General features: G+C 40.3%; 1 protein-coding gene across 1 annotated transcript in view; it reads right to left on the bottom strand.

Annotated features, from left to right (window-relative positions):
• Positions 1-969: 969 nt before the first annotated feature.
• Positions 970-27,783, bottom strand: part of unc13a (unc-13 homolog A (C. elegans)) — a 299,553-nt gene continuing 272,739 nt past the window's right edge. The window contains exons 35-40 of the mRNA XM_059992392.1: positions 24,377-24,433; positions 20,151-20,231; positions 18,028-18,175; positions 11,982-12,074; positions 10,641-10,800; positions 970-1,255 (exon numbers count right to left, since the gene is read on the bottom strand). Coding sequence (XP_059848375.1) covers positions 970-1,255; positions 10,641-10,800; positions 11,982-12,074; positions 18,028-18,175; positions 20,151-20,231; positions 24,377-24,433 — 825 coding nt within the window. The remainder of the gene's footprint in view (positions 1,256-10,640; positions 10,801-11,981; positions 12,075-18,027; positions 18,176-20,150; positions 20,232-24,376; positions 24,434-27,783) is intronic.

Genomic DNA, 27,783 nt, shown 5'->3' with positions numbered 1-27,783 from the left:
CCACAAGTCTAGATGGCTGTTTCCCACTACAGATTTAAGAATAAATAAGCACAGATTAGCTTTCAAACTCTGTGCTGGACAGTCCCAACCCCACTGTGAAAGGAAGAGGATTTGGCATAAGGCTAGCAACTGCATCCTGTAAAAACCCAGAGCTACAGCAATGCCAACAGAAGCTCCAAAGACCTCGTCCCTGGGAGAGGAAGGATATCCCAAGAAAATGGGCTACACCTAGAGACTGACCCAGGACAAAGGACTCTGGTGAGCTACTGTTGGTGGCCTACAATAAAGTAATTAGCTTTTAGATATTAATCTTTTCACACATTAATTACACCAGGAAGTCATAGTTCTTATGCTTTTTTGCAATGCAATTAATTAAATGTAAAAACTTGTGTCTAATCCCAAATGGTCTGTAAAATACTGAGCCTGTTTGTGAATACAGCTCAGATTAACGATCTGTTCAGGAAATACTGTGGAATGTGTTAGAAATTGGTTACACCAGTGAATAGAAAGACACTTTGGCAGTTTGGTGTTGAAGAGAAAGGTTAACTGAGGCTTTTCACAAGAGGTATACAAGTTCTTTCAGCTGTAGGTCTCTCCACAAGGACAGGATCACAGTGCTCATTGTATATGGGCTCAGTGGAGTCATGCAGGATTTACACAAGTGACGTTAACCTTAAGGTAAAAGTTAATCCAGTTGTTATTCCATATGAATACTCAGATTTTTAAGGGGCTGGGTGCTGCCTCTCATGAACAAAAAGTAAAATTAATTGTCCACATTGGCAAAGGAAATAAATGAACCCTCAGAGACATGCACATACCAAAACTGAAAATGGGCCTCCTGTTTCTGTTGTTTTTTTTTTGCTTACTTGGGGCATGTAGCTTCATTTAACCGAGAAAACTGAAGCTCCAAAGAGCTTAAGACATTAAAGTTTTAAATTCTGATCTACATTTTGATTTTGGCCACCTTTTTCAACTGCCCTCTTCAGCAGACCGTATATCAGATTTCAATTTTACAAATTCCTTTGCCACCTCATCATTGTTTCTTTGTGATAGTATCCTGAGGATGGTTAATCCTGTCTCATCCATGTGAATCCTGCGGCCAAGAGGTAACCAGCATGCACAGCTTCCCTTCTGTGCAATATCTCGCAGCTGCATTACAGCGATGCCAACACTTCGGTCTTCTCGGGCAAAACAGTAATCTTTCACACAAATCTGGACTTCATAGCATTCTGGGCCATCTTCAGAGCTTAATGTGCTGGAGAAGGAAAGGCAATTACATGTATGGTTTTATAAAAGAATAGAGTATCTCAATACCCTCCTGACCTGATGTTCAGCATGTCATTTATTGTGTGGAATTAATATTGATTACAGCTGTATCAGCAGTCAGCACAGCAGTGCTTAGCATAATGCTATTTCAGTGCCAGTGATCTGGGTTCAATTCTGCTGCTGTCTGTAAGGAGTTTGTACATTTCTCCCAAAGATGGCATAGGCTCCCTCCCACATTCCAAAGACATACATAGGGTCCAGTAGATTATGGTGTAATTGGGTGATGTGGGCTCTTTGATACAGAAAGGTCAATTACTGTGCTGTATCTCCAAATAAATACTTTAAGTTGAAACAATGGAGACCAGATTTGGAACAAAGTACCACCTTGACTTTATTATAGCTGCTTTTATAATTAATCTACGTTTCAAAGTCTTTTGCAGCCCAAGGTGAGATGGATTTTGTGAAGATGTGATAACTGGGCTTTCGTTTTCCTTTGCATCCCCAGTTTCAACCACTTTTTTTTTTAAAAGCCAGCAATCTTCACACTCCTATTTCTAACTTCCCTTTCAGTGCTTCTCAAATCTGTTTCGATCTTTCAGAGTATTGTTGGATTTTTACAGTTAGATTTCCAACATTCTCAAGTACAGTACTGAAATGGTTCCAACAGAAGTTGGAAAACAACCTTTGTGACCATTGTCAAATCTAAATTATTCATGTCCATAAGTTGGCAGCTTCTGAAGCTTTAACCATACCATTCTCTTTCAAAAGGTTCCCATCCAGCTGTGTGACTGGCACTGTTCTTGTCCTCACTGATTTGATGCAAATGATGCACCTCACTGTATGTTCTGACGTTTGATAGGCATGTGACAAATAAAACTAATCTTTTTCTTTATGTTCTTGTCTAGTTCCGCTAGTCAATCCATTAGTGGTGAGAAACCAGCTACATTAGTTTCTCGGCCCAATCCTTCACTTACCCATTTGTTGAAAAGTGGCTGTGTTCCAAAGGACAGCCTGTTCTCTCTCCCAACACAGGGCTGATATTATTACCCATTTTGTGCTGTTTCAGTACATTCCACATTCTATAAGTGCAGTAAGTGCATTTTAACAGCAAGTAATTAGCTTGGCCAGTGCAGACACATCAGTGATTATATACAGTTACAGAACACTACAGCACAGAAACTGGCCCTTTGGCCCATCTAGTCCATACCAAACTATTACTGTTCCCACAGCATGATCAAGGTCTATAAATTTCTGATCACCAAAGCATACCATATCTTAAACACTACTGTACTACAAACACTTACCAACATTATCAATTAGGAATGGAGCTGGACCTACACAGGCTTACCACAGACTTGTAGCATATCCACCGCTCCTTGCCTGTCTACCTGCACTTCACTTTCTCTGTAACTATAGTTTACATTCTGTAGTTATGTATGTAATGATCTGTCTGGGTGGTGTGCACAGAAGCCTTTTTACTGTATCTTGCTGCATAACAATAATAAGCCAATGACCATAGAACACTTCAGCACAGTACAGGCCCTTCAGCCCATCATGTGGTATTCACTTTTTAACCTAAGCTAAGATCAATCTAAATCTTCCCTCCATTTTTCTTTCATCCATGTGTCTATCTAGGAGCCTCTTAAATGTCTCTAATGTATGTGGCTCTACCACCATCCCTGGATGGTTGTTCCACACAATTACTACTTTCTGTATTTTACAACTGACATCTCCTCCTATACTTTCCTCCAATCACCTTAAAAGTTATGCCCCCAGGTATTAGCCATTTCTGCCCTGGGGGATAAGAGTCTCTGGCTATCCACTTGTTTTATGCCCTTGTACATCTCAATCTATCCTCATGAGAAATGCTCTCTGATCCGGGCAGCATCTGGGTAAATCTTCTCTGCACCCACTCCTTAACTCTTCATTTACATGTGCTGCCTTCTGTTCATCCACAGGAGCCCATCAAACACATCAGATAGCTTCCATTATTTCTACAGGATAATGTGGTGCACAACTAGAACTAACAGTAGCAGAACAGTTGTTAACAAATGAGGCTGCTATCTCCTCACTACACCTTCCCCTTTAAAGAGAGAGTATTTACAAACATTGGACTGTCTAAACAAGTGATGCGCATAAGCTACACACACAAAATGCAAGCCAAGCAGCATCTATGGAAAAAAGTACAGTTGATATTTTGGGCTGAGACCCTTCAGCAGGACTGGAGAAAAAAAGATGATTTAACAGGTGTGGGAGGGGAGACAGAAAAATGTGATGTGAAACTGGGAGGGGGAAGATGAAGTAAAGAGCTGGGAAGTTGATTGGTGAAAGAAATACAGGGCTGGAGAAAGGGGTGTCTCATAGGTGGGGATAGAAGGCCATGGAAGAAAGAAAAGGGGGGAGGAGATGGGGACTGGTGAAGGAGAGGGCGGGGGAGGTGGTAGGTGTCAGAAAAGGACCAGGTAAACTTGAAGGCAGGGTGGAAGTTGGAGGCAAAGTTGATGAAGCCAAGAAGCTTTGGATGGATGCAGGAAGCAGCGCCAATGCAGTCATTGATGTAGCGTAGGAAAAGCGGAGGACAGACACCAACGTAGGCTTGGAACATACATTGTTCCATGTAGTTGACAAAAAGGCAGGCATATCTAGGACACATACGACACCTCAATCCCCTTTCTCGATCTCACTGTCTCTTATCACTGGCAGCTTATTTACTGATGTCTATTGTAAACCCACAGACCCTCACAGCCACCTGGACTATACCTCTTCCTACCATTACTTGTAAAAACGCCATCCTCCCTCTCTCAATTCCTCTATCTCTGCCACATTTACTCTCAGGATGAGGCTTTTCATTCTAGAATGAAGAAAGGGAGTTCCCTTCCTCCACCATCAATGCTACCCTCAACTGCATCTCTTCCATTTCGTGCACATCTGTTCAACCCTGTCCTCCTGCCACCCTACCAGGGATAGAATTCCTTTTATCCTCACTTACCACCCCACCAGCCTCCATGTCCAGCACATAATTCTCTGGAACTTCCACCATCTCCAATAGGATCCCAACACCATGCACATTTTTCTCTCTCCCTTGCCTGCCCCCTCCACTTTCTGCTTTCCACAGGGATCACTCCCAACGTGACTCCCTTGTCCATTCGTCCCTCCCCACTGATCTTGTTCCTGGCACTTATCCTTGCAAGTGGAACAAGTGCTACACCTGCCCTTACACCTCCTCCCTCACTACCATTCAGGGCCCCAAACAGTCCCCTTCCAGGTGAGGCAACACTTCACCTGCAAGCCTGTTGGGGTCATATACTATGACCTGTGCTCCCGGTGTGGCCTCCTGTATATTGGTGAGACCCAACGTAGATTGGGAGACTGTTTCGTCGAGCACCTACACTACGGTCTGCCTGCCTGAAGAAGCGGATCTCCCTGTGGCCGCCCATTTTAATTCCACTTCCCATTCCCGTCCCGATATGTCAATCCATGGCCTCCTCTACTGTCGCGATGAGGCCACACTCAGGTTGGAGGAACAACACTTTATTCCATCAGGGTAGCCTCCAATCTGATGGTATGAACATCAATTTCTTGAACTTCTGGTAATGCCCCCTCCGGCCTCTCCTTCACCAGTTCCCATCCTCCTTTCCCTCTCTCACCTCATCTCCTTGCCTGCCCATCACCTCCCTCTGGTGCTCCTTCCCCCTTTCTTTCTTCCATGACCTTCTATCCCCACTTATCAAACTCCCCCTTCTCCAGCTCTGTATCCCTTTTACCAATCAACTTCCCAGCTCTTTATTTCACCCCTCACCCTCCTGGTTTCACCCATCACCTTGTGTTTTGATGCTGCTAACAAGCTTAGGAGTGCTTCTTATTTATTTAGAGATACAATATGCTAACAGGCCATTCTGAACAAATGAGTGCATGCTGCCCAATTACAACCATATGACCAATCAACCTACTAATCACATACATCTTTGGAATGTGGGAGGAAACTCACATGGACAGCAGTGGAAATGAACCCAGGTCACTAATGCTGTTATAGTATTGCACTAACTGCTACTCTGCCTCCACATTGCTAAGAATCCTGCCATTAACCTTGTACTGTTTTCATGTTTGACCTTCCAGAGTGAATCACTTTGCATTTTTCTGGATTAAATTCCTTCTCAGCCAGCTCTGCATCCTATCAATGTCCTGTTGTAACCTATGCCAACTTTCTACACTACCTACAACACCACTAACCTATGTGTCATCCGCAAACTTACTAACCCACCTTTGGGATTGAAATCCCTAAAATAGTGATTTGGAACTCCTCCACAGACTTCTCCGGTTTGATTTCCCCAGCAGGATGGTGAGGTATAATTGGTAGAAATGATCAGAATTTATAAAAATGTAATTGAACCTGGATCACTGGAACTGTAACAGCATTACACAAACTGCTTCACTGATCAGGGACCTTGAGGTAAAGGAACCATGAGGAGTTAGTGAACATAATATGATGTGTTTTAACCTACAATTTGAGAAGGAGAAGGGAAAATCGGATGTCTGTCAGCATTGCAGTTGAACAAAGGGAACTATGGAGCTATGAGGGAGGAGCTGGCCAAAGTTCAATGGAACAATACCCTAGCAGGGAAGACAGTGGAACAACAATGGCAGGTATTTCTGGGAATAATGCAGAAGGTGCAGGATTGGTTCATTCCAAAGAGGAAGAAAGATCCTAAGGGGAGTAAAGGGTGGCCGTGGCTGACGAGGGAAGTAAAGGGCAGTATAAAAATAAAAGAAGTATAACATAGCAAAGATGAGCGGGAAACCAGAGAGCTGGGAAGTTTTTAAAGAGCAACAGAAGATAACAAAAAAGGCAATACGCCAAGAAAAAATGAGGTACAAAGGGAAACTAGCCAAGAATATAAAGGAGGATAGTAAAAGCTTCTTTAGGTGTGTGAATAGCAAAAAAATAGTTAAGACCAAAATTGGGGCATTGAAGACAGAAATGGGTGAATTTATTATGGGGAACAAGGAAATGGCAGACGAGTTGAACGAGTTTGGATCTGTCTTCACTAAGGAAGACACAAACAATCTCCCAGTTGTAAAAGTGGCCAAAGGATGAACTGAAGGAAATTTATATTAGGCAAGAAACGGTGTTGGATAGACTGTTGAGTCTGAAGGCTGATAAGTCCCCGGGACCTGCTGGTCTGCATCCCAGGGTACTTAAAGAGGTGGCTCTAGAAATCATGGACGCATTGGTAATCATTTTCCAATGTTCTATAGATTCAGGAACAGTTCCTGCTGATTGGAGGGTGGCTAATGTTGTCCTACTTTTCAAGAAAGGAGGGAGAGAGAAAACAGGGAATTATAGACCGGTTAGCCTGACGTCAGTGGTGGGAAAGATGCTGGAGTCAATTATAAAAGAGGAAATTACGACACATTTGGATAGCAGTAGAAGGAACAGTCCGAGTCAGCATGGATTTATGAAGGGAAAGTTATGCTTGACTAATCTTCTGGAGTTTTTTGAGGATGTAACTAGAGCCAGTGGATGTAGTGTACCTGGACTTCCAGAAAGCTTTTGATGAAGTCCCACATTGGAGATTAGTGGGCAAAATTAGGGCACGTGGTATTGGGGGTAAAGTACTTACATGGACTGAAAATTGGCTGGCTGACAGGAAACAAAGAGTAGTGATTAATGGGTCCCTTTCAGAATGGCAGGCTGTGACCAGTGGGGTACCGCAAGGTTTGGTGCTGGGACCACAGCTGTTTACAATATACATTAATGATTTAGATGAAGGGATTAAAAGTAACATTAGCAAATTTGCCGATGACACAAAGCTGGGTGGCAGTGTGAAATGTCAGGAGGATGTTATGAGAATGCAGGGTGACTTGGACAGGTTGGGTGAGTGGGCAAATGTATGGTAGATGCAGTTTAATGTGGATAAATGTGAGGTTATCCACTTTGGTGGCAAGAACAGGAAGGCAGATTACTATCTAAATGGAGCCAAGTTAGGAAAAGGGGAAGTACAACGAGATCTAGGTGTTCTTGTACATCAGTCAATGAAAGCAAGCATGCAGGTACAGCAGGCAGTGAAGAAAGTTAATGGCATGCTGGCTTTTATAACAAGAGGAATTGAGTATAGGAGTAAAGAGGTCCTTCTGCAGCAGTACAGGGCCCTGGTGAGACCACACCTGGAGTATTGTGTGCAGTTTTGGTCTCCAAATTTGAGGAAGGACATTCTTGCTATTGAGGGAGTGCAGCGTAGGTTCACAAGGTTAATTTCCGGAATGGCAGGACTGTCATATGTTGAAAGATTGGAGTGATTGGGCTTGTATACACTGGAATTTAGAAGGATGAGAGGGGATCTGATTGAAACATTTAAGATTATTAAGGGATTGGACACGCTGGAGGCAGGAAGCATGTTCCCGCTGATGGGTGAGTCCAGAACTAGAGGCCACAGTTTAAGAATAAGGGGTAGGCCATTTAGAACAGAGATGCAGAAAAACTTTTTCACCCGTAGAGTGGTGGATATGTGGAATGCTCTGCCTCAGAAGGCAGTGGAGGCCAAGTCTCTGGATGCATTCAAGAGAGAGTTAGGTAGAGCTCTTATAGATAGCAGGGTCAAAGGATATAGGGAGAGGGCAGGAACAGGGTACTGACTGTGTATGATCGGCCATGATTACAGTGAATGGCGGTGCTGGCTAGAAGGGCTGAATGGCCTACTCCTGCACCTACTGTCTATTGTCTACACTGCTGTGCAGACACAGAATCACTGCAATATAGCCTGTAGCTAGTTGAAATGGACAGTAAAGGACAGTGCAAGTGCCAGCTTCTGGAAGGTAGAGGTGGTGCATGATTGCTGAAGGATCTAGAGGAGGACTCTCTAAGGATGGTCTATAGGCTGTTGAATTTGAAGTATTTGGTGCAGTTACAGCACTCTACATACAAAGGCAAAAAGAAGGGAGATTTGAACAGTCCATGGGAATTAGCTGTTTAAACATTGAAGTGGTAGGCAACACCACTTGTGGATCTATTACACAGCACCTCAGGACTGATCTTGGATTCCACTGTAACCTGCAGAGAATGCCACCGTCTCGGTGCTGGAATGAAGCTCAGAGTTCAATTCAGTACCAAAATGGTTTCAGAGCCCAGTGTTATCAGAACAATCCAGGGACAATCTATGGCACAGGCTCAGGTCATTTAGCCTGTACTGTTGTAAGAAACTTATAAACCTAATGACATCTGATTAAACCGAACTCTTCTGCCTGCACATGGTCCATATCCCTCCAGTCTCTTGCTATTCATGTACCCATCTATCTTCTAGCATCAGGACAAGGACTTCCAGACTGGGTAACAGCTTCTTTACCTCAGGCTGTGAGACTATTGAATACATTGCCACCACTGAGCCCTTGTCACTAGGACAACAAGCTGTTTACTTGTACTGCACACTACATGTGTTTTGAATTATACTTAATCACTTATTTATGGTAATATTTTATCTTGTATTTTATGGGTGCACCACGGTCAGGAGGACTGTTGTTTCATTATGTACAGTCAGATACAATAAGCTTGAACTGACTCTTGAATTCAGTTCCTTGACAAATAAAAGCAAAATGCCATATGCCTTTGTTAGCACCCTATCAAAAGGTGCAGCAAATGTTAAGAATCCTGCCTATTAAATTTGATTTCCCAAAGTGCAACACCATACATTTGACCAGATTAAAGTCCATCTGCCATTTCTCCATCCATATCTTCAATTGATCTATATCCTGCTGTGTCCTTCAGCAATCTTGTATTATACACAACAGCCTCATTTACAAATGTTTCATCTAACCATCACTGTCTTCAGCCAGGTCATTTATCTACATCAAACAGAAGAGGGCCCACTGTACCACCAACAGTTAGAATAAAACTCTGACCACTGTCTTGTATCTTCTAATGGGCAAGCCAAATCTGAATCCACACAGCCAAGTCACAATGGAACCCCATCAAATGCCATACTAAAATTCATGCAGACCAGGGGTTCCCAACCTTTTTTCTGCTATGGACCAATAACATTAACCAAGGTTAGAAACCCTGATGTAGACAACATCCAAGAGTTGAGCAGTGTGAAGGAAAAAGAATGGTCCACTGAGTTACTAAGATATCTATCCACTCCTTAATTAAGAAATGATGTTTGCCTTTTTGGAGTAATTGTTAAGTCACTTAGAAACATAGAAAATAGGTGCAGGAGTAGGTCACTTGGCCCTTCGAGCCTGCACTGCCATTCAGTATGATCATGGCTGATCATCCAACTCAGAACCCTGTACCTGCTTTCTCTCCATACCCCCGATCCCTTTAGCCACAAGGGCCATATCTAACTTCCCCTTAAATATAGCCAATGAACCGGCCTCAACTGTTTCCTGTGGCAGAGAATTCCACAGATTCACCACTCTCTGTGTGAAGGAGTTTTTCCTTATCTCGGTCCTAAAAGGCTTCCCCTTTATCCTTAAACTGTGACCCCTCGTTCTGGACTTCCCCAACATCGGAAACAATCTTCCTGCATCTAACCTGTCCAGCCCTTTAGAATTTTATACATTTCAATAAGATCCCCCCTCAATCTTCTAAATTCCAGTGAGTATAAGCCCAGTCAATCCAGTCTTTCTTCATATGAAAGTCCTGCCATTCCAGGAATCAATCTGGTGAACCTTCTCTGTACTCCCTCTATGGCAAGAATGTCTTTCCTCAGATTAGGGGACCAAAACTGCACACAATATTCTAGGTGCAGTCTTACCAAGGCCTTGTACAACTGCAGTAGAACCTCCCTGCTCCTGTACTCAAATCCTTTTGCTATGAATGCCAACATACCATTTGCCTTTTTCACCACCTGCTGTACCTGCATGCCCACCTTCAATGACTGGTGTACAATGACACCCAGGTCTCATTGCATCTCCCCTTTTCCTAATCGGCCACCGTTCAGATAATAATCTGTTTTCCTGTTCTTGCAACCAAAGTGGATAACCTCACATTTATCCACATTAAATTGCATCTGCCATGAATTTGCCCACTCACCTAACCTATCCAAGTCACCCTGCATCCTCTTAGCATCCTTCTCACAGCTAACACCGCCGCCCAGCTTCGTGTCATCTGCAAACTTGGAGATGCTGCATTTAATTCCCTCGTCTAAATCATTAATATATATTGCAATCAATTGGGGTCCCAGCACTGAGCCTTATGGTACCCCACTAGTCACTGCCTGCCATTCTGAAAAGGTCCCGTTTACTCCCACTCTTTGCTTCCTGTCTGTCAACCAATTCTCTATCCACATCAATACCATAACCCCAATACCGTGTGCTTTAAGTTTGCACACTAATCTTAAAAGGAAAGATTTGGGTAAAAACAATATGAAAAAGATACGTACAATTGAAAGGTTTCATTAAACTTTGGAGCCCAGCTGTTGTTTTTGGATTTGGTGGCAAACCTCCTTTTCTTGTCACTAAGGTGAGGGCCAATCATATTCACTTCAACAAATGGACGAAAGATTCCAGTTGTCTGCCACTTGAGGTCATTGGCTGCCACAACTGCAAAGGGATGAAAGTTAGTTATGAGTACCAAGAAAATAATTAAATACAGTTTAAGGGTAGCATAACATTTGATTAACCAGTAAATTAAACCCAACAGTCATAATTGTGGTTACAGTAATCTATCACTGTTAGCTTATTTTGTTTCATATACATTGTCAAGCATAACTTAAGGCTGTGGAAACTAGTTCAAAGTAAATTTGTTATCAAAGTACATATGTCACCATATACAACTCAGATTCATTTTCTTAATCCAATCACCATAATAGAATCAATGAAAGACCACACTAACAGGCAGGACAAACAGTGTGCAGAAGACAACAAAACTGTGCAAATGCGAAAGAAAAAAAATAATAAATAATAAATAAATAACATTAAATATCAAGAACATGAGATACAGAGTGCTTGAAAGGGAGTCCATAGGCTGCGGGAACAGTTCAGTGATGGTTCAATGCAGTTATTGTAGTAGCATTTTTTTTGAACAAAGGCAGGAATCTTTCTATACATGGTGTATAAAGAATTATATACTGAACCAGCATGGATAACTTCATTCACCACATTTTAATGCAAATTAACCTAGACTCGGGCTCAAGGACTCTTTACAACTCCTGTTCTCAGTATATTATTTTTTGCACATTGGTTGTTTGTCAGGCTCTGTTTATGTATAAAAAAGGCTAACCACAATACATACATTATTTCAGATACAAACATCAAAAAATTCTGCTCAAAATACACATTTCAGCAATCAAGAATGACTGCTATACAAAGAAACTGAGATTTAAGCATGCTGGAGATGACAAGAATGTGTGATGATTTTGTTAAAACCAAAGAGAAGAACTGATATACTGAGGTGTTTTTGTTAACAGAGCCTAGAATTTTAGAGTATATTTTCAGGATGGATGGTGACTTGAAGAAACATAATGATTGAACATCTTTATAGATTGAACATCTTTATAGATTTACAGGTACTTAAATCAGTATGTTTGAAAAGCAGCACAGGCATTTGAAGGATGTGGGAACTGGGTGCCGAAGTAGATGTGAGGGACAGGATCAGCCACAATGGTACAATAGGCTCAATGGAAGGTGTGCCCTACTCCTGAATCTAAGGGAGAAAAATGTATTTTAATAATATACATGAACAAAAAAGATTTGGAGTGTGGATAACGCTTGTTACAACTAACCTTTAACTGTGATCTTGTGTTCTCCCGTTCCTGGATGTGTAAAAAGCTCAACGTGGACAGATACTTCTCCCACTGGATCATCCACACCAGATCCTACAAAATTATAGAGAAATTTAAAAGGCTGTTTAACAGTGATTGTAAACTCTATGCAAAGCATTCAGTGCAAAACTCACTAAGTGCAGAGTGAGCCCAGTTAAGTAACTGGGACAGCCCAATGAGACACATGCATAAACCTAATTGATTAAAGTACATTTCCTCTCCCTCCAACCAAGTGCAAGCAATGATTCAGCCATCATAATGCCACTGGTTCTGTTCTGGTGAGTTTGATGCAATTAAAAATAACAGATACCAGTCTACATTCGCATCAATTCAGTTTGTTGGGAGTTGGAATCCAATTAGGATGACTTCAAAAATCAGACAATTGATGAGCTACAAAATCTGTTGTATTTTTTTTAAAAAATCAGTTAAGAGGTTCTGCTCCTCAAAATATACTGAAGCCTTTATATTTTTTCTTTCTCTCCTTACAAACTGAATATTATTTCAGAAGAAATTCCATTTCAGGGTCTTGAAAGACCTTTTATTTAACTCAAATGAAAAAGTCCTTCCTAATCATAATTGTAACAAGCAAGTCACTCCATTGTGTGTTGATTAACCATAGAAAGCTGCTTGCTGCAAAAGCATGCACAAGGACTGCTCCATTTGGGTTGCTCAGTCTTATATTGTTATGTGCCACTCGGGTATTGGCTCAACAGTTGTTTCAAGGCCAGGCATTCTAATGCTGCCACTTCCAGCAGCATTAAGCTCAAACATACCCTTTTCAGGATAAACCTCCTCGCTATGGGTAAACCTAATACCCTTCCCACCATGCACTGAGTTGTGAAATCAAAGCCAGACGGCAGGCGAAAATGAAAAGAGAAAGAAATTGAAGTGAGAATATGCACAGAAGACAGACGTATCACTTGTCCTAATAAATAACTTCAGACAAATGAAGATTATCAGAAAAAAAGTTTTAGACATTGATTTTGAACCACAGAAGTTTGTAAAGGTCAAAAACAATAAATGAACTGAACTAAGTTTTGTTACCTTTATAAAGTCAATATTATGGATGTGTTCATGTAATGGTATTAGTGTCGTTGTAAAATCTTTATTTTATTTCTATTTAGCGATACAATGCGGAATGGGCCCTTCTGGCCCTTCGAGCCACATCGCCCAGCAACCCACTGATTTAACCCGAGCCTAATCACAGGACAATTCACTGTGACCAATAAACCTACTAACCGATACGTCTTTGGACTGGGGGAGGAAGCCGGAGCACTCAGAGGAAACCCACATTCTCATATGTGAAGAAATGCACAAACTAGCTTACAGAAGAAGATGGAATTGAATTTTGACCTCTAACGCCCTGAGCTGTAATAGTGTTGCGTTAAACCCTACACTACCGTGGCACTCCAATATTTAAACTAGATTGCAAGATCTAATCTAGAATATTTACAGAGTACAAATCACCTGTTTTCCAGTTTTATCCCATTGAGTATAGTTTCCTTAGTTCAAAAAGGAAGGCTGATGACCTAGGGCCTTACCACTAATCAACGTATTTTCTCAATATGTTTGAGAAAATATTGCAAAAAATCAAGTACCAATATTTCAAATTGTTAAATATTTAATTTAATGTTCACCAACATCATTAAGAATACCAATGACTCACTATCATAGATGATTACTTCATCTAAAATCTTAGCTTTTAAAAACAAAATCATTGGAGATGAGCAAAACAGAGAGCATGAGTATATAACCTTTAACTTGTCAGGTTTGCTCTGTCTGTTCAGAGTGCAGATAAGATTCAACCACAGTATTGTGGATTTAGACCCTGGATTCACTCATGGGTTAAGTGAAGATCTACTTTCTTTAACAAATGTTTATTTTCCATAAAGCTTTTACATTATTCTAGCAGTTTCATGTTCACCCTTGCTGATACGTTGAACACCCAAGTTGGTGCAGTCTTTCATAGATTCTATTATTTTGTATTTGAATTATTGAGTATCCATGCAAAAAAAAAAGAATCTTAGGGTTGTATAAGGTGACATACACGTACTTCGATAGTAAACTTAATTTGAACATTCAGGTAGTTAAATAAAACTGGAATGAAGTTATTGCCATAACCCCCTTAATAGACTATTAATCTACCAATGTAACCATGACCCTTACCATACTTGATGCTTGGTTACCCTGGTAAATTTGGGTGATTACAAAAATTGAGAGGGTTTTAGAGTATATTTATTACAATAATTCAATATTTATTTATTACATACTCCAGAGTATATTTATTATTCACACTCAATGTCTTAGGAACAGCTTCTTCTCCACCGCCATCAGATTTTTGAATGGATAATGAACCCATGAACACTACTTCACTAGTTTTGTTCTCTTTTTGAACTATTTATTTAATAATTTACAACTCATATTTTAATTTACAGTTTTTCTTTTATGCATTGCACTGTACTGCTGCCACAAAGCAACAAGCTTTGCGATACGTGCCTGAGACATTAAACCTGATTCTATAATGGATTAACATCTTAATTGGGAACCATGGATTTATTTTAAAAAAAGATATCTGGTTTCAACTGCATAAATTCTATCTTGTACAGTTATCCCCCCCCCCCCACCCCATCTCAACATTTGCGATAACAAACTCTAAAACTTAGTTAGGAAAAAATGCTACAAGTTAGACTTTCAGTAGGGAACTAAAAAATGAACCAGTATTAGAACATTGGGCAGTGTAAAACACACATTATACATCAGACATCACAATTATGTTATTTTGCCATAGACATGGGATGCACACACATACAAAGCATACTGAATATGATTAGTAAGTTCAAACAGCATATTAAACATGACTACAATCATGTTGTAGTTCACGTTTGTTGACTCCACGCACTTACATATGTATTTCTGAACCCATTTAATTTAAGACCCATATTCAATATTCTGTTTGACATTCAGGTAATAGAGCTTGATGCAATGACTAAATATATTGATAGTGAAATACAGTACACACAATATAATACAAGCAATAATAGTTTCAATAAGAATTTGCAATAAATGTAGGATGATAATTTCTGCTAAATTGCCTCAAAATACCAAAGTCATTAAACTTGGGCACAACATACTATAATGTATAACTGTGACCTTCATTGTACATTGACATCAGAATCAATTAATACAGAATTAGAGGTGCTCTTGTGCTTACAAATTAAGACCAGAGTAACAGAGGCTAGCCACTCCAAGAAAATATTGATCTCATTAGCCAGTGAGCCTCCTACCCCAGTGATAAAGGAACATGCCTGTTGTAGCATGTGAAGTCAACTCCAGCAGGCTGGATGGATGAGAATGAATCAGATTCTTATGTTACAAATAACATTTAATGTGATTGCCATCACTGTAACCTATGTCTTCCAATTATTCATCTGTAGTCTTCAACATGTCTATGTAGCCATGTAGGACTACTCTCCAATTCCTTGTCATCTGCTATCATTCTGCAGACTAGACTGCTGTGTACTGATCACTGAAGGCATCTAAAGCAAATGATTTGCCCTTTTTGAGATGGCTACAACATGTATCTAAGCACCCAGCTGATAACTCTACTTGAAGATGTGATTCAAATGGAAGGACCCAAATCTTGTGTATCCATACAGAAATATCAACTTGCCATTTTAAACTAGCTGCTTGTTGGTGGATTGGAAGCCTGTCCATTTGATGATGATCTGAAGGTATCACCATTATTCTGCATGTGCAGTTAATAAAACTATTCACAAACTTCTGTTATAAAGAGCAGCTGTTCCACAAGGAGATTTTGATAAAGATCTTCTCTCCACTCCTCACCTCTCTTTCTTAAAAAAAAGGGGCATGCCTGCCTTAGCGTGCGAGGTCACTTCTGGTGGACTGGATTGCTGAGATCAACAGTGAGATCCAATTGCCGGAAAGGCTGTTCTGCAACCCTTTGTGGAGAGCAAAGGGCATGATGAGGCACAGAGGAAGTCATGGTCATCCACTGCAACCAACGAAGGCTCCAGTGGTGACGACTACTTGTATCACTGAACCGGGACCTCAGAGGTGAAGAGGGTGGTACTGCCACAGAAGAATGGGCTTTCCACTTTAAAAACTCTCCCACACAGGCTTCCTATCATCATCAGATATGACAATTACCACACAGTCAATAAGCACATATTGTACAGATCAAGTTAGAGTTTCAAACCGGAACACTCATCCATTCTGACTACTTTTACCCGCAAGCAGAGTGAAAACAACTGACTCTGCTGGGAAAGGAAAAGGCAATAGTCACCTTCCTGGTGTAAGACTGACAGATATTGCATTTTTTTAAACTGCTTCAGTCCAAGAAGGTGACAGGTTCACCCCAGCCACATGTAAGTAAGTCAGAATTAAACTCAATATACTGAGCCCCCTCATATTTCAACATGGAAAATAAATTCAGCAAGATAAGGCAAGTTAGGACCTCCTGCCAACTGGAGTGTTTTGATGATGCTTTTATTCCTGTGCAGTTGAAAATAGGGAAATAGCAGCATACTGCAGGTCCTGATGTTCTTGCCCCTGTAAACTGTAGTCTTACAGTGGGCTCCACAATATTGCCATCTAAGCAGCACTCACAGTGAATCATTTTTTTGTCCATGCCAAGTTTTTTCAAAGTTTGTTAGACATCCTCTGAATTTGTGTGACATCAAGAAGAAATGACATCAGTGCCACTTCTATTTCATTGCCCTCTCACCTGCCTGTCAACATAGACATAGACCCTTATTATTCCTATCCCTCTTATTATTAGCACAAAAGTACAAAAGTGTCTTTCTCTGTTGATCAGTGTCCAAAAAAGCCAAATTAAATCTACTGTGACTCAATGTTGTTAAACAATAAAACATGAAAACTTATAAGCCTGGGTGGAGGGGGATGAATACGTTTTACAGGCACTCTATGTATAGCCTGAAATACAAACAAGCATTTGGTGGACTAGTTACTATGGGTTGAAGGCATCTTTTGCCGTACGGGAACTTAGTTGGTCCACACATTTCTAAATTGTGAACTGTTTCGATTACAATAGTCGACAGGGTTATGAACAATTCAAAACAACAGAATACTGTGGTGACCTGGGGACAACTCTCATTCCACAAACATTGGGATCTCCTGACTAATCTTTACCTCATTATAACAGAAATAACTCCTTTGTCCTGTCCATGAGAAACCCACCTCATTTGTCTATGACTGTGCGATACAAAGCTAATTTGTTTTCTCACTTCATAAGTTTTGATGAAGGTTCCTCAATCTGATATTCAAAGTCTGTTTCTCCTTCTATAGATGCAAGCAGACTTGCTGAGTGCTTCAACATTTTCTTCTATTTTATTTCGTATACTCAGCATATATAATATCAATTTTTAATTCCAAGTTATTTCATGAAGAAAATGAACATTCTAGTCCACTGATAAAGGTGCACATTAGTTTAGAGATACAGTGTGGAACAGGCTGTTCTGTCCCACCAAGCCACACCACCCAGCAACCATTGAGTTAACCCTAGCCTAATTACAGGACAATCTACAATGTCCAATTAACCTCCCAACCAGTACCTCTTTGCACTGTGGGAGGAAATCAGAGCACCCAGAGGAAACCAACACACACAGGGGAAGAATATACAAACTTTCTAACAAAAGATGCTGAAGTTGAACTCTGAGCAGTAATATGCTAACCGCTATTGTGGTGCTCATATTTTCTGTTTTAACTGTACTTTTAGAGCCATTTTGCTGACAATGTAATAATGAATATTTCAGTATGATTTTGTTGGATTTTCAGACCATGAACAAAAATAAACAATGGCACTTTGACTATTTGTATTATACAGTCAGTTATACTGATCACAGTAATTAGTGCACAGTCATCTAAAGATATCCAACTACTACAGGAAGCATATCAAAAACAGGAGGACAGATAATACCAGCTAATATATATCTAACATAGAAGAAAGGCTCATTTAAGCAGTACTCACCCTGAGATGACTGAGACTGGATAAATGTTTTAATAAGGGTATCAGTAGCCTGTGTATACAGCGACAGAGCATACCGTAGAGATTGCAGATCAGGGCTCTTTTCTAAAAAGGTCTTCTTTAGGCCAACTCCACCCGCATGGAAATATTGCTAAATCATGAGAGATTCTCAATCAGTTCCAAAAGAGATCATAACTAAATGTTCCCACAAGATTCGATATCAGATTTAATTAATCATGTTATTAAGAGTGTGAATTAGACAAACCCATGGAAATAAATGACTGCTAATGCTGAATTGGAAAATAACATCACAATAAATGAAGGAGGCAACTACACAGTTCCTTCTGACCTTCCACCTGGACCTTGGGTTAATGCAGTTGATACAAAGCTGCCAATAATGTAAGAAGCGATATTTATATTTTCATATAACATAAAACAGGTTAAATTTTTTTTTAAATTGAGATCCACTACTCTATGCTCTCTTAATCTCTTCTTCCAAATAAATTCCCTCTCCCACATCAACAGCCAAGCTTTAATGTCTGTTTTTCCTTGTGGCCTTGTCTTTCCCAACATGTCAAACACATTTAATTCATAAACACAAGAGATTCTGCCATTGCTAGAAATCCAGAGCAATGCACACAAAATGCTGGAGGAATTCAGCAGGTCAGGTAGCATCTATGGAAAAGAATAATTAGTTGACTTTCAGGCCAAGACCCCTCTTTATGAGTGGGAAAGGGGAAGACTCCAAAATAAAATGCTGGGTGAATGGGAAGGAGGACAAGCTAGAAGGTGACAGGTGAAGCCAGCTGGGTGGGAAATGTAAAAGCCTGGAGAAGAAGGAATCTGATAAGAAAAGGGAGTGAACCCATGGGAGAAAGGGATGAAGGAGGTGCACCAGTGGGAGGTGATAGGCAGATGAGGAGAAGAGGTAAGAGGTCAGAGTCGGGAATAGAAGAGGGAACAATCACATTGTATTGTTTATTTGATTCACACTCTGCTTATAACCCTACTCTTTCTGCCCCTGCCATTAACACTTTCCTTTCCCTAATTCACTCACAAAAACCCACCCCTTGTCCCGGCTACCACTTGCATCTAGTTTAATCATTTAATAATTAAGTTTGTGAGAATTAGTTCAGTTATTTCTCCCAACCCTGTTAAAGCCCATGAGGCAAATTTCTTCCAGATCCTCCTGTTCTATTTATTTATTTAGAGATACAGCATGATAAGAGGGTCCTATGGCCCAATAAGCCTGCACTGCAGTATTATACCCATGTGACCAGTTAACTTACTGACCCGTACATCTTTGGAATGTGGGAAAAAACTGGAGTATCTGGAGGAAACTCATGCAGTCACGGGAAGAATGTACAGACATCTTACAGACAGTGGTGGGAATTGAACCTGGGTCCCTGGCAATGTAGTAGCATTATGCTAACTACTATGCTACTGTGACTTATTCTACCTGTTCATTTCTTTAGTATTTCTCCAAATATGCTTTGTAGATCACTCTGTCAATGAAACCTGTCTCCCACATCCTAGAACAATCACTGATCAAACCTGGAGTGCATCATTCTGCGAAGTTGATGCTTGGAGAGAAAACCGTGTGTGATGGCTATGTTGCTCATGACTTCCATTTCACCACAAAATATTAAAAAAATCAATTTAATATTACTTGCATTGTTGTGATGGAAATGATCAAATCAGCAAAGAAAATGGAGGGAAAAATTAGCATGAGATTACATAAACAGTTGATTAGTTTCAAGAAAATGAGTGTCTAATGTTCAGGTTAACAAAATGACCATTAACTACTGAGGACTAAATAAATAAAACTGACCTGAAATCTGTTATTAAAATTGCAACTTTATTTCATGCAGCTTTCACTTCCAATGAAGCAAAATGTAATGCTACATTGCTTTCTTATGAAAGTTATTTCACTAAATATCTCACATTCCTGAACTTCCTATATATATTTATCTAGTGAATTTTACTTTACTGTGTGGAGTTTCGGTGATAAATTGCACTACTTATAAAGGCTTGTCTATTAGTGTACCTATACACATAGGCATATACACATATATACTGTACATACATAAGCAGAAAACATTTACTGAAATACAAGTCTTGGTTACCTTAATAGTATCAAGTGCGAGTTCCACTACAGCACACTGCTTGGGAGAAAGACTTTTGGCTTCTTCTCTGACCATGTGATCCTGAAATATACAATCAAACTTAATGAGCTTTTCAATAACTTTAAAATCACATCACAAACACAATCTCTCACACTAATTTTAACCAATTCTTAATTTTACCAGAAAAAAACTTACCCAAGTATTGGGGTAACACACAAAATGCTGGAGGAACTCATCAAGTCAGACAGCATCTATGGAGAGGAATAAATAATCGACATTTCGGGCTGAGACTTCGAACTCTAAATGTCAACTATATATTCTTTTCTATAGATGCTGCCTGACCTGTTGATTTCCTCCAGCATTTTGTGTGGATTTCCAACAGCTCTTAGATCCAAGTATTATGGTCTTTATTTTCTCCACACCAAAGGTATTGCTAAGTATGCAATTTTGTTCCTCTTTTACTGTTATCAGACATTTCCAGGACAGCATTAGAAAAGGTCAGAGATGTTGAGAGGGGCATATCCACGAAGAGATTTATCCACAAGAATCAGAATTTTTCACTGCACATGTTGGGGATCAGGAGCAACCCCAGTTCAGTAAACAAAACAGCAGTCATGGGTTTAAAAACGAGTTTTGTCTGGCAAAAGAGAACTGTAGCATGATTTCGGAAGATGACAAGAGTATGGCTGAGTTTCAGGAGCAATTGAATTACTGTAGAGAAGTAGATTTAAGTGTCTCTTCTGGGATACAGACACAGTGGGATCAATATGGCTCAAGAAAATCTAAATTTTAGTAGCACTGGGGCCTTTATAAATCGAAGTATTGAGTATAAGAGTTGGAATGTTATGGCGAGGTTGTATAAGGCATTGGTGAGGCCGAATTTGGAGTATTGTGTGCAGTTTTGGTCACCAAATTACAGGAAGGATATTAATAAGGTTGAAAGAGTGCAGAGAAGGTTTACAAGGATATTGCTGGAACTTCAGAAACAGAGTTACAGAGAAAGGTTGAATAGGTTAGGGTTTATTCCCTGGAGCATAGAAGAATGAGGGGAGATTTGATAGAAGTATATAAAATTATGATGGGGAAAGATAGAGTGAATGCAAGCAGGCTTTTTCCACTGAGGCTATGGGAGAAAAAAAACCAGAAGACATGGGGTAAGGGTGAAGGGGAAAAGTTTAAAGGGAACATTGGGGGGGGGGGGGTTCTTCACACAGAGAGTGGTGGGAGTGTGAAATGAGCTGCCAGATGAAGTGGTAAATACGGGCTCACTTTTAACATTCAAGAAAAACTTGGACAGGTACATGAATGAGAGGTGGATGGAGGGATATGGTCCAGGTGCAGGTCAGCGGGACTAGGCAGAAAAATGGTTCAGCACAGCCAAGAAGGGCCAAAAGGCCTGCTTCTGTGCTGTAATGTTCTATGGTTCTATGAACCTCCTCTGAACCCTCTCTAATGCCAGCATTAGAGATGAGGAGCCCAAAACTATTCACAATACTCAAGGTGAGCCCTCACCAGTGCCTTATAAAGCCTCAGCATCACATCACTGCTCTTGAATTAAGACCTTAAGACCATAAGATATAGGAGCAGAAGTAGGCCATTTGGCCCATTGAGTCTGCTCCACCATTCAACCATGGGCTGATATAATTCTTCCAGTCATCACTACTCCCCTGCCTTCTCCCCATACACTTTGATGCCTGGCTAATCAATAATCTATCTATCTCTGCCTTAAATGCACCCAATGACTTGGCTTCCACAGCCGCTCATGGCAACAAATTCTACAGATTTACCACCCTCTGACTAAAGTAATTTCTCTGCATCTCTGTTCTAAATAGACGTCCTTCAATCCTAAAGTTGTGCCCTCTTGTCCTGGATTCCCCTGCCACGGGAAATAACTTCTCCATACCTAATCTGTTCAGGCCTTTTAACATTCAGAATGTTTCCATGAGATGCCCCTTCATTCTCCTGAACTCCAGTGAATATAGCCCAAGAGCTGCAGACATCCCTCATACGGTAACCCTTTCATTCCTGGAATCATTCTTGTGAATCTTCTCTGAACCCTCTCCAATGTCACTATATATTTTCTAAAATAAGGAGCCCAGAACTGTACACAATACTCCAAGTGCAGTCTCATGAGCGCCTTATAGAGCCTCAACATCACATCTTTGCTCTTATAATCTATACTTCTAGAAATGAATGTCAACATTGCATTTGCCTTCACTACTGACTCAACCTGGAGGTTAACCTTTAGTGTGTCCTGCATAAGGACTCCCAAGTCCCTTTTCACCTCTGCATTTTGAATTCTCTCCTCATCTAAATAATAGACTGCCTGTTTATTTCTTCCACCAAAGTGCATGACCATACACTTTCCAACATTGTATTTCATTTGCCACTTCTTTGCCCATTCCCCAAACTATCTAAATCTCTCTGCAGGTTCTCTGTTTCTTCAACACTATCGACTTTCTTTGTGTCATCGGCAAACTTAGCCATAAATCCATTAATCCTATAGTCCAGCTCACTCACTGACATACATCGTAAAAGGCAGAGGTCCCAACACTGACCCTTGTGAAACTCTACTGATAACTGGCAGCCAGCCAGAATTGGATTCCTTTATTCCCACTCACTGTTTTCTGCCAATCAGCCAATGCTCCACCCATGCTAGTAACTTCCCTGTAATTCCATGGGATCTTATCTTGCTAAGCAGCCTCATCTGTGGCACCTTGTCAAAGGCCTTCTGAAATCCAAGTGCACCACTACTACTGCATCTCCTTTGTCTACCCTGCTTGTAATTTCTGCAAAAAATTGCAGTAGGTTTGTCAGGCAGGATTTTCCTTTCAGGAAACCATGCTGACTTTAGCCTATCTTGTCATGTGCCACCAGATACTCTGCAATCTCATCCCTAACAATCGATTCCAACAACTTTCTAACCTCTGATGACAGGCAAATGAGTCTATAGTTTCCTTTCTGCTGCCTCCCACCCTTCTTAAATAGTGGAGTAACATTTGCAATTTTCCAGTCATCCGTTGCCAGAATTGATTGATTCTTGAAAGATCATTGTTAATACCTCTGTAATCTCTCCAGCTACTTGCTTCAGAACCCGAGGATCCAGGAGATTTATCCACCCTCAGACCATTAAGCTTCCTGACCAGCTTCTCAGTTGTAATTTTCATTGCACATACTTCACTTCCCTGACACTCTTGAATGTCCGGTATATATGACAGATGTCTTCCACTGTGAAGACTGATGCAAAATATGCATTCAGTTCCTCTGCCATCTCTGCATCTCTCATTATAATACCTCCAGCGTCATTCTCTATTGGTCCTATATCTACCCTCTGCTCTCTTTTACCCTTTATATGCTTAGAAAGGCGTTTAGTATCTTCTTAGATATTATTTGCCAGCTTCCTTTCATAATTCATCTTTTCCTTCCTAATGACTTACTTAGTTTCCTTTGCAAGTTTTTAAAAGCTCCCCAATCCTCTATCTTCAGCTTCCTTGTATGCCCTCTCTTTTGCTTTTACTTTGGCTCTGATTCCACTTCTTTTCTAGACCCTTTGAAATTAATGCTAACATTGCATTTGCCTTCCTCTGACAAACTCTACCTGCAAGGAAACCTTTAGAGTGTTCTGCAAAAGGACTCCCAAGTCCTTTGCATCTCAGATTTTTGGATTTTCTCCCGTTGAGAAAAGGTCTGCACATTTAATTCTACTATCAAAATGCATGACCATGCATATTCCAACACTGTATTTCATTTGCCACCTTCTTGCCCATTTTTCCCAATCTGTCTAAGTCCTTCTGCAGCCTACCTGTTTCCTCAACAGTGCCTGCCCCTCCACCAAGTTTGTATCATCTGCAAACTTGGAAACAAAACCATCTATTCCATCATCTAAATCATTGTTATACAGCATAAAAAAGAGGCCCCAACACTGACCCCTGCAGAACACCACCACTCACTGGCAGCCGATCAGAAAAGGATTCTTTTGTTCCCACTCACTGCCTCTTATCAATCAGCCAGTGCTCTAACCATGCCAGTAACTTTCCTATAGTACCATGGGCTCTGCTGGTGTTTACCTTTCAATAGATAAAACAATAATAGCTTTGTAAACTTAGGTTTATAACAAAATTGGTGGCCTTGTTACACTTGTTCCAGGCCACTGGTTGCAATCATATTCATCGAGCAATGGAAATATTAGAATTTATTCCACCTGACAGAGGTAGTGGTACTCCTACCTTCAGTTTTGAAAGTTGCCCGAGCTCTTTTGCAGCATTGAAAATAAGTTGTGTGCCCTTTGAAAAACAATATGGAAAAAGATAAGTGCCAAAATTCAGCAAAAATAATATTTAAAAAAAGCTGTAACAATCTTCCACTTCACAAACATTTTCAAACTACAGTCACAGACACATTCAACACCGAATTATTTTCTTACATCGCTGTGACAGACAAGCTTCACCCTTCCCTGTAAAGAGAATATTTATTACTGTTCACATACTGGTCATCTATTTTTTTTTCCAGAAAATCACTATAGTGACCATTTATGTTTAGGGAGAGAATTTTTTAAAACCCAAGCATTAAATGAGTAGTGAAATCCAAGGTAAATACCTAACAGATACATATGGCATAACACACAAAGTGGAGTTGAGGTGCTTTAAGACTAACATGCACAAAACTAAGCTGGAAAATCAGGCATAAGCTAACATTCAGATTAACTGCAATAAAGCTGTACAATACTTGAAAAATATCTATGTGTAGAGGAGCTCTAAGGTTTGCTGTGGAAAATCATGTGCAGCATACCTATGCTGCATTTTTTAATTACAAGATGTCCCAAAGTGCATCATAAAGGCATTACTAAATAAAATTTGACACAGAGCTACATTGAGTTAATTCCAGCAATGATATTGACTGAGAGACAATGGTTCTGAAGGAAACATTGATTATCAGCTATTTAGAACTTGGGAATCTGTATTTCTGTACATGTAGACACTAGCTTCCCCACCATTGTATATATCTTCAATAGGCGATGCTGCAAGGTGGCAGCATCCATCATTAAGGATTCCCATCACCCAGGACATGCCCTTTTCTTATTACTGCCACCAAGGAGGATATACAGAAGCCTGAGGACATACACAGACATTTTACAAACAGCTTCTTCCCCTCTGCCAAAGTTCTGAGCACACTATGAATCCATGAACACTACCTTGTGTTCACTTGCTTTCTCCACTACTTTTTTTCTATTTATTATAATGCAGTATTTTTCTTATTATGTTTTGCACTGTATAGCTAGTGTAAAACAACAAATTTAATGAGATATATTACCGATAATGAACCTGATTTTGATTTACATGTGTGCTAATGCAGAAGTCTGGGATGTGCTGCAAGTTATAGGTCAACACATCTGACTGTTGGTTCTGTTGCTGGACTTAGCATTCTGATCCTGCACAGATAAGTGCCTTACCGATCCACTTTGATTTCATTGTTTTAAAAGGTGTCAGTAATCAGAATAATTAAAATGTTGCTATTAGTTCACCACATACAAACATGAGATTCGTTTTCTTGTGGGCATACTCAATAAATCCAATAACCATAATAGAGTCAATGAAAGACCATACCAACAGAGTGGACAACCAGTGTGTAAAAGACAACAAACTGTTCAAATACAAAAACAAAGAAAAAAATAATAAATATTCGATAAATATTGAGAACATGATATGACGAATCCTTGAGAGTGAGCCCATACGTTGCAGGAACAATTATGTGATAGAGCAAGTGAAGTTGAGTGAAGTTATCCCTTTTGGTCTAAAAGCCTGATGATTCAGGGGTAACAACTATTCTTGAACATTGTGGTGTGAGTCCTTTGGCTCCTGTACCTTCTTCCTGATAGCAGCAGCAGGAAGGGAGCATGTCCTAGGTGGTGGTGGCCCTGATAATGAATGCTGCTTTCCTGTGACAACACTCTGTACAGATGTGCTCAGTGGTTGAAAGGGCTTTACCCATGATGGACTCAGATCATATCCACTATTTTTGTAGGATTTTCCAATCAAGGACATTGATGGTTCCATATCAAGATGTGATGCAGCCAGTCAATATAACATACATATATAGAATTAAAAATCTTGGGTAAGCTGCAGACACTCTGGACATACCACGGAAGGTCTAATCAATGCTTTGACCCCAATGTTGCACTGGACATTAATTTCAGTGGGGGCTCCCAATCAGTAAATGTATTGGCACCTGTGTCTACAGGCTGGTAGTCTTGTCTGTTGGCCTGGTTCAACCTGATCTAACCCATAAGGGTGAGGAAAAACATCACCAATATTACGTCTGAAAGAAGGGAAAAAGTGCAGAGGTGCAGAAGAAGATACTTAGGGGAAAAAAAATTCCAGAACAGCCTACTTGAGAGCTTGTAGCCACAACTGTCAATAACAAAAAAATTAAAACCAGGGATGCCCTGGAGGATAGAACTGAAGCAACATCTACATCTCAGGAAGGAGACTGGAGAGATTAGCAGGAGACTGATTAAACATATGGGGTAGCAGGGTGGAGATACCTCTCTACTAAAGGAGATGTAAGATGTTCCTTACCCCCATTAGCCTGCCTGCCATCCTTAGGCAAGATGTAGCATCTGCTTAGCCTCTCCTATCAGGGTCACGTGAAGTTATGAGAGCAGGTGGTGGATGGTCATATGAGCAGCTGGTGCATATTGCAAGTCCTGGTTAAGCAACTACTGATGCCGGGCAATCTCTGAAGAGTACTGACAACGCTGGAGTCACCCATCTTGTAAAGATGCTGCCCAGAAGGCAATAACAAACTACTTCTTTAGAAAAATTTGCCAAGAACAACCATGGACACGATTGCCTTCGTCATATGACCCGGCAGGTAATGATGATGATGATAATGACAAATCTTAAAATCAAGGCTGCAATTTTTAGCGATTTTATTATTTCATGCACATCTTTTGGCAAATGTTATCTTCTTTCACATTAATCTGTTTCTATTTAAAAAAAAATGCTCAATGAGTCAAACTAGGAAAGAAGGACTTTTGTTCTGCAATCGTTCCATAACTGTTCAATACACGTTTGATGCTTGTTTGATCCTGAGGCACCGAGGTCTTCACCAGCGGTGTGTTGCAAGTTTTTGCTAGTCAGTTTACAACTAACTCTTGTGCGCTATGGAATTGTGCTTTGTTCATCCTTTGTGAACATTTGCAGTTTTGTACTTTTTCGAAAATTAAGCAGCAAGCACGAGGAAATCTGCAGATGCTGGAAATTCAAACAACACACACAAAATGCTGGTGGAACACAGCAGGCCAGGCAGCATCTATAAGGAGAAGCACTGTCGACGTTTTGGGCCGAGACCCTTCGTCGACAGTGCTTCTCCTTATAGATGCTGCCTGGCCTGCTGTGTTCCACCAGCATTTTGTGTGTGTTGTTCGAAAATTAAGCCTTGTTTTTACATTCAGTTACCCATCAAAGTACAAAAGAAAATTAGCAGAAGAAAAGCAGAAAGTGATAGTAAGGGTGAATTCAATGAACAGTGGGAAAATTAGTTCTTATTTATAGTGGGTCTGTCAGGAAAACTGTTGGCATTGTTTGTGAAAACACTTTCTCACATAATAGAAGACATGATCTTAGTAGACACT

Source organism: Hypanus sabinus, chromosome 16 (genome assembly GCF_030144855.1).
Source record: "Hypanus sabinus isolate sHypSab1 chromosome 16, sHypSab1.hap1, whole genome shotgun sequence".
In the NCBI taxonomy this organism is placed as follows: Eukaryota; Metazoa; Chordata; class Chondrichthyes; order Myliobatiformes; family Dasyatidae; genus Hypanus; species Hypanus sabinus.
This window is presented reverse-complemented; position numbering and strand designations above follow the sequence as displayed.